The 8,478-nt window shown below is 43.5% G+C and overlaps 1 protein-coding gene across 2 annotated transcripts in view; it reads left to right on the top strand.

Moving 5' to 3' along the window:
- The first annotated feature begins 6,606 nt into the window (after positions 1 to 6,606).
- Positions 6,607 to 8,478, top strand: part of GABRA1 (gamma-aminobutyric acid type A receptor subunit alpha1) — a 415,182-nt gene continuing 413,310 nt past the window's right edge. Inside the window, exon 1 of one of the 2 annotated variants that reach the window (XM_073620840.1) lies at positions 6,607 to 7,259. Coding sequence is in view for 1 of the 2 variants with exons in the window: in XM_073620839.1 (XP_073476940.1) it covers positions 7,702 to 7,713 (12 nt within the window). In the remaining variant the exon portion in view is untranslated. The other variant, XM_073620839.1, reaches the window with a different exon arrangement.

Here is an 8,478-nt window from a genome sequence, read left to right as displayed (position 1 = left end):
CCCCCTTAGTGCAGGGTCCCCAGAGATCCCCCTTAAAGCAGGGTCCCCAGTGCTCCCCCTTAACTCCGACAGGGGTGGGCAGGGGCGGGAAAGGTGGATGCTATCAGCCAGTATATTTTAAATAACACTGGCGCTGTGGCTGAGAATCGAAGCAGCAGGTTCGCTGAGTGGGCATTTGTAAATGAAAGCCCCTAATGATCTATGCATTTGATAGCAGAGGCAGAGTCTGAGCACTGTAACAGCAGTGATTTGGTGGATCAGTGCATTGTGCAGCTTGCAATTTGGTGCCCCCTCCAGCCTCAAAAGACTCCACCCAGGGCAAGTGCCCCTCCCACCCCTGCCTTGTACCGGCCCTGCCTCTGATCCCCAAATGATTCCTCTGTCTGAGGTCACTAGGTCTGAGAGCACAGTAGATATTGATAAGCAGAAACAAGGTTGCAATGCATAATTTACTTGCATTGAGTTATGGCAGCTGTTTTGATGTCCAACTAATTTTTGGACATGTGTGTCTCAAGAAAGGCAGGGGAGTTGTCTGCTCCCCTGTTTCACCTACACATACATACAGCCCCAAGAGCTTGCTTACAGTAGACATAGCGCTCATTAGACATATAGCCCTGCAAGGCACCCTACATTTGTGTAAAATGATGTAGGTAGGAAGCTCTGAGTGTCCCTCCTACCAGTTCTTAAGTATTATTGCAGACCTGATGATGCCATCACAGTGGCTATAGGTGTGTGCAGCCTATTGCATTAGGGTGTGCACTCCAAAGCTCAAACACACATGCCTTTCTCTGCAGCCTCAGCTGCACTGGACAGTGGATGAATGAGAAGTGCTCTGTGCTGAGCGGCTTCCTGTTCAACCACCAACTGAAGCTTAGCAAACACTTACTTAAGTAAAATACTTTGCAATGCTTCAGCTTTGAATGAACACAGCGAGTGAGTGTTCACCATGTTCATTTAGAAAAGGAAGGGGCTGGTGAATGACATATTGACTAGCCCCTGCTCTCCTTCCTGAAACATCCCTCGCAGAAGTTGGGGAAAGAGGAGAGGAGGGAAGCCAGCAGCACTGCGGGGGCGCAACACAGGGGTAAGCCTGGGCAGTAGGGGAAATCGGAACCACATAGATTGATTAGGGTATTCCCAGGCACAACAGGCACACCCCCTGTGCACACCTATGACAGTGGCTAATGCCGGCCATAAATTAACTTTTTTTTGATCAGCCAGCCAGCTGATCAAACAAAAAAAAAAAAAAAAAATGAACAGATTCCCCCATCCACACAATCAGGGTGAATGAAGGAACCCTCCCCACTGCACTATTGTATTCTGACAGCGGGACTCCTGGAACACAAATTTTCCAACAGTCTCATTTGAGAGGAGTTTATCACTAGGTCGACTCCTCTCAAACAGGAATGATAATAGATGGATCGAAATTCGGCCAGTCCCTCTGAACCAGCAGAACTTTAGTCCATGTATGGCCAGCTTAAGAAGATAAAATATCTAAGGGACCATTCAGACCTGTTATGGCTGGCTTTTTATTTCTAATTATTCCCGAGATACTGCATGGGAAGCCCAGGATCCTGTTAACCATTATAAAACCCAGGGGTGGTTCACAAGCGTGTATTGACTGAGCGTAATTGCTAAATCACGCATATGCACTTTTTTTCAACAGGACTGTCACAGCATTGTTTATAAAAACACTTTGTTTTTGCACAATAGCACTTTTTGCTATTTAACCTCCCTGGAGGTATGATTATTTCAGATTTTTGCGTCTCAAAGCAGTACAATTATTTTGCATAGAAATTTGGCGTTTTATATTGTAGGTCTGTAATTAGCAATAGCACACTTATATCTGTCCACCAAGAGTCTAATAGATATCCCGGGTATGATGAAGTTTGAAACACAAAATCATAAATTATAATATAATAAATAAATATAAATAATTAAAAAAATAATAATATAATAATAATAATAAAATACATTTCCCCACAATTCACTATCGCTCAATTCTGCAAGTGTTCTAATTTATTATCACTGTTTTCTAGCTGGTCTAAAGCCACTTTTGATGTAAAGGGACACTTTTTGGTTGCTATGGACAAACTCAAGTTTCCAGGCAGAAAGAACAGTATATATAATATAAAACTGCATGCAGGGAATGGGCCAAAGCACTGGGGACAAAAGGGAAATGAAATTATATCATACAGTACTGTAATCTGTAAGATTACAGTACTGTATGTGTTATGATTTTGACATTTTTTTTAATTTGCCGCCAGGCTCCACCCCCGTGCGTCGCGACATTCGCAGGGAACGGAGCCTAGCACAGAGAGGCTTCGGGCAGAGGACGGAGCCCCCAGACAGCACGGGGGACATTGCAGGATCCTGGGGACAGGGTAAGTAACCAGCACCAGGATCCTGAGATGTAATCCCGAGTGTGGCTCGGGGTTAGCGCTAATGGTGCTGAAATTTAACCTAGTGTTGTTCCCTATATACCAATGGACACTTATATCTGTGTTACAAAGCACCTGGATGCACATGAGCACTTTAATATTAATGTTTGAATTGACATATTTATTGTTTTTCATTTTACTTTTGTCATATCACATCTATGTCACATATGTCACTTACGTCACATTAACACTACACGTGTTTGTTTTAATCTTCAGCACGCATTTATTGTGTAATATTCTAAAGCGCAGCATATTATTTGCTATTTTTGCCTATGTGCACAAGCTTATGAGACGTGTGTAACGCTTGCAGCTGATTAGTGATATCTATTAGGCTTTGGGTTGATTGAGGCTCGCAGGAATTTTATTACTTTCCTAAGATAGATTCATGCATTGCATGAATCTATCCATGGCCGCCGCTGCCACCCCCTATTCCTTTTTGGGCACTGGGTGCCTGAATTACAGCAGTGGGGTATATTTTTTTTTTGAAGCACCTGATTAGAGCCATAGGCTTTAATAGGCGTCAAAAAAGGTAAACAGTGAGCGCCATGCTTTGCGCTCGCAGTTCACTCAGCTGAATATTCACTTTCCTAATACTGAACCGCCTCTCTGCCAATCAGGTGCTCGGGTCTTTTACCTGTCACTTGATTGGCTGAAGCGACAGGAGCTGTGATTGGACACCTATCAGGCAGGAGAGGAGAGGACGGGAGAAGACATCAAGGACATGGAGAAAACCGCTCACCGCCGTCACCCGCTGCTCCACAGAGACAGGATAAGTGCCAGGCAGACGGCGGGCAGGGAGGCACAGTGGTAGAATTTGATGGGCACAGTGGGAGCATTTGATGGCACAGTGGCAGCATTTGATGGCACAGTGGGAGCATTTGATAGCACAGTGGCAGCATTTGATGGCACAGTGGGAGCATTTGATGGGCACAGTGGGAGCATTTGATGGGGCACAGTGGGAGCATTTGATGGCACAGTAGCAGTGGACACAGTGGCTGCATTTGATGGGCACAGTGGGAGCATTTGATGGGGCACAGTGGGAGCATTTGATGGTACAGTGGCAGTGTTTGATGGACACAGTGGCTGCATTTGATGGGCACAGTGGCGGCAATTGATGGGCATAGTGGCTGCGTTTGATGGCACAGTGGCTGCGTTTGATGGGCACAGTGAGGCTGCAATTGATTGGGTTCTTTTTTCAGTTTGTTTGCGCCCCCCCAAAAAAAATTTTGAGCACCAGCAGCCACTGAGGAGCAGCATAGTAATCCAGCCATGCAGTGGGTGGGCCTCATTTGACCATTTATGTATGTAAAAGATTTCATATCAATAATGGCACAGATCTGAATGATTCTGGGTGGAGTATGAATTCAGAATTTTTTTGGCTTGGTTATGCATTCATAAAAGCTAAACTCTAGGCAAGTGGCTAAATACACAGATACAATACATATGTAGCACCCTACTCCCGTAGGGGCGGCTAAAAGTTCGTTCTACCCTGGAGCTTTGCCATCACCCCCACTCCTCAACCAAATAGAACATGCAGACAGTCAATGAAAGTGAACTATATACAAGTTTATTGTGGTTTCCATATGAAATGCAGCATCATGTTGAAAAGTCACTTTAAACAATGCAGCACTGTACTGAAAAGTCACTCTGAATAACTCTCAGCAGGGTTGGATGATATGCAATACAATACTATTCTCAGATTAAATAAGCCCCGAGTAGTAGACCTCCTGTTGCATAATATTCCCTTGTGTGATGCCTGTTTCCTTCTTCCTCTTTACCACCACTTCCTGACTTTAGCAGCACCTATGATTATAACTTCTTGAATGATTCCTCGAATAACATTCAGAAGGTGACTTCTGGATTCCCCAAGGGTATCAGTTCTCTGCAGCCCAGCTCCTTTACCCTGAACCCGCACACCAATCCCTGTAAAGTCTCTCATAGGTACTGTTTCCCTTTGGGTTACACTCACTTGTGTTTCTGAGTAATGATCCATGTCGCACACGGAAAATCCTCACCCATTCCTGGTTGTCAGTATTGGCAGCGATTTGGAAGAAAGTCTTTCAGTTCCTCTCCATCTGCATAGCTTTGCTTTTCTTCTCCTCACACCGGGAAGAGCATCAGTGCTATATCAGTGTCTATATCCTGACTCCTGGGTCTCTTCTCCACCCATCCATATCCACATCAGGTGAAAGGTCCCTCTCCCCCCCGATGGGGAAGAGCACACACGGAAGCCTCCTGGTTTTTTTTTACATCCTCCACCAGGCTCCTCTCACTTCCCATGCAGAACAAGAACCAGAACCCCGGGAACATGTGACCAGGCCTTAAATAGAAGTCCCGCCCCTGTCCCAACAAATTAACCATTGGTCCAGAGACGTCTTCCAAAAGCTACCTGTCACTCACACTCATATTCCTTCTGTCTTCTAGGCCAACCCCCAGAAAACAAAGGAAACTGTTCAAGCAGAGTGCAGGGGGTCACACCTTCCTCTACACTATTAAACCTCCCCAGAAATCAAACCCCACCAGATTACACTGCAGAGTGAGATTCTGGCAAATTTAACCTATTTTAACACTAAACTCTCTATTGTAGCACTCACCCAAACTGGTGGGCGCTACACATTTGTAAGGGCTGTTTTACTTTCCAAAAGATTTATGTTTCTGTCCACCCAGTTGTGAGATTTACACAGCTCTGCAACCCAATCCTGTCCTGCCTGACAGAGATAGGGACCTTATCTTCCTCTGCTACAGTTTTACTTTCAAGCACCCCACTCTAGTGCAAAAAGAAGCATTACACTAATTAACTGATCTTTTTTTCACTTTGTTCTTTCCTCCTATCAGCAAACTCCATGCATAGCAGGACACCTGACTGGCAACTTGTGCAGCTTTACAAGTTCTGTTTTAAAGGGACTGCAAGAGTCTAACACCAGATCTAATTCAAGTACTTACACTTGCTTGTAAAATGTATTAAAAAAACAAAATACTTTTTTTTAGTTTTAATGCTTGTGGAGCTGTAAATTTGTCTCTTTTATGTATGCCTGGAGTTGAGCTTGAAGGTGAAATGTTGTTATATGAAATATCAATATTTTTATGTATTTATATACTGCATCCTGGAGCACAATTTCACACTTCATTTTTTTAAATGTTCTTATATACTATATATTATTTGGTACTTAAAGGGGTTGTAAACCTTAAAGTTTTTTTCACTTTAATGCATCCTATGCATTAAGGTGAAAAACATCTGGCAGTCACCGGCCCCCCAGCCCCCCCCCCCCCCGTTTTACTCTCCTGAGCCCTGGAATTTCACCTGGTGGAGTCATGCTCTTCCTTTGCCTGGGGTTCTCGGCTCTTGATTGGATAGATTGATAGCAGCGCAGCCATTGGCTCCCGCTGCTGTCGATCAAATCCAATGACAAGGGCACCAGCAGGGGCAGGCTATGGACGCAAATGCTGGACTCGGGAGTGCGCCTGTAAAGGTAACCCCCCGGGAGAGTGCTTCTCCTAGGGGGTTATCTGATAAGAGGAGGAGCCACGAGAGCCGCCGAGGGACCCCAGAGGTTGATGTTCGGGGCCACTCTGTGCAAAACGAGCAGCACAGTGGAGGTAAGTATGTCATGTTTGTTATTTATATAAAAAAAAAAAAAACGCAAATGTTTACAATCACTTTAAATTTAGCACCCACTAAGGTGTATCAGAGCAGATATTTGTGAATCCTGGAAGGGATACGAAGTGCTGTTTATAACACACAATACAATTCCTTTAATCTTTACAAAAGCTAAATGGATCACCAAAAAAAAATGATTCTGTGCTCCCTCCTCCCCTTTTGCTTCTATGGTGTTCCCCAATCCAATACCTAATGAATCTATCAAGATTCATTAGGTATTGGATTAGGAAACACCATAGAAGCAAAAGGGGAGGAGGGAGCACAGAATCAATTTTTTTTTTTTTGATTGGTTTAACAAACTGTCATTCAGTTGGAGTATGCATGGGGGTTGATTTACTAAAGGTAAATCCACTTTGCACTACAAGTGCAATGAAAGTGCACTTGGAAGAGCACTTGTAAGTGCAGTCGCTGTAGATCTGAGGGGAAGATAACCCCCATGGACTGAAATACATATGGCCACTTGAACATCCAAGAGTTCCAAGAACATTTTCACGGTGCTGAAAGATGATTCTGTCCACTCTACAGGACCGAGAAAACAGTTCATTAAAATGACTCCTGTCAAACAACAGATCAAATGGTCAAATGCCCAGTCCTCAAATATGTACACCCCCCCCCAACACACCTCCCTTCAGCAAAAAAAACACACTGGTCCCCCCATCCAGCGCAAGGGATTAAAAGACGACAGCAGCTCAAGTTAAATCATGTTGCCTATAAAAATGGGCGTATCGGTCTATAGATGAGAGATTGGTACCACCTTCCATTCTAAAATAAAATCTCCCTGGCATGAAGTCACAGCTTATTTCACATCCGGTTTACCCCGGGACTGTCTTGAAATAAAGAAAAAAAAAAAGAAAGAATAAAAAAAAAGCATTGTTGTAGCCGTGATCTCCAAACTAGGAAGGAATTTAAGGAAGGGGGGGGTTGATTCTCAAGGAGGGAGCTAGCGATGCGCTTGTGATTGCTTCTGCTGCTGGATGAGTGAGAGGCAGGGCCGTGCAGAACTCCCAGCCTCAGCCACTCTCTCTGCTTTCCCTGGCTCTCTCCAAGTCACTTTCACAAGACTGGATTATACAAGCAACCACCTCTCTTTCTCCCACTCCTGTTTTTTTTTTTTTTTTTTTTCTTCCTCTCCCTCTTTCCGAGCATCAATCGTCTCCTAGGTAAGGGCTCTGCCTAAATGTCACCACTTAGCATCCTATATTGCCTGGTGTACATTTGGTCCATTTTTCCTCTCTAACATGCAAACACTGAAGCTGTGACCATTTTTCTCTCTCACTTTGGAAATCCGCAGCGATCGATGGCAGGTTTAGAAGATCAGTTGTGTTGTGTTTTGTTTTTAGGGACAGGCTGAACAGCTCTGCAGGACTTAAAGGGTGGAGGACAAAAAGAGGGGAAAAAAAAAAAATAAAAGCTTTTCATAGGGAAGTTAATGTGGGGGTTTTGCTCATCTACAAGTCTAAACGACTTAGTCGACTGATAGAAGCTCTGCATTTTTTTTTTTTTTTTTTGTGTCTGTAATTCACAGAGACAGAGATATTGTTTTGTAGCAGCCATCCAAAAAAAAAAAAAACCCAGTAGTAATATTGAAGGAATTGGAGGATAATGAGATTTAAGGTAAGCTTGTGCTGGCTGAAATGGTGGTATTTAATTTCTAAGAAAGACAAGATTCCAGGAAGACAGGGATAGTTTAGCAGAGCAGCAGATGTGTGTATTTCAGTGCGTACTACAAGGAGATAGTCAGATTGTGCATGCTTTTTACATCCTATGTACACCATTCATCTACATCTTGCAGCGTTACATGACTAAACCTCACACACGTTTATCACCAAGAACCTTCAGCATGTGCGATCACAATGGAGGCTGCATGTGTTCAATCTCATTTTATTCTCCCCGTCTGTGTTTTTAGCCCAGTGTTTACATGAGAGTGATGCAAACTGCGTTTCTATTGATTTCAATTGCACAAGGAATGTGGGGAATAACCGTATGTGTGCTTGTTTATTTTATTCTACTAAGGGTGCTACTAGCACCCTTAAAATAAATGGTTGAAAGTAACATGAATGGGGCTTGGTTATAGCTGCGTTGCTCAAGGCTAAAAGACACTCTCTGCCAACAGAACTTTCAGATAGATCACAATGGCTATGGTTTAAGTAGACCTGGAAACTTAGTGCTGATGGAGTTTGTGTTTGGATAGAATGGAGATAGTCGAGAACATGGGAAGCACACAGAATAATAATTAAAAAAAAAAAAATAGAAGATCTACTGCAGGCTTAGGAGTTGCTAACACATCTGGGGCACTGCATGTGTGTGTGTTGTTTTTAATTTTCCTGATACATTATTTTTTAATCTTAAAGAGATCGTGTGTCAGAGCATGAAACTCCC

The sequence above is a fragment of the Aquarana catesbeiana genome, linkage group LG03 (assembly GCF_042186555.1).
Source record: "Aquarana catesbeiana isolate 2022-GZ linkage group LG03, ASM4218655v1, whole genome shotgun sequence".
Classification (NCBI taxonomy): Eukaryota; Metazoa; Chordata; class Amphibia; order Anura; family Ranidae; genus Aquarana; species Aquarana catesbeiana.
The sequence above is the reverse complement of the archived record's forward strand: the minus strand, read 5'-3'. Positions and strand labels throughout refer to the sequence as shown.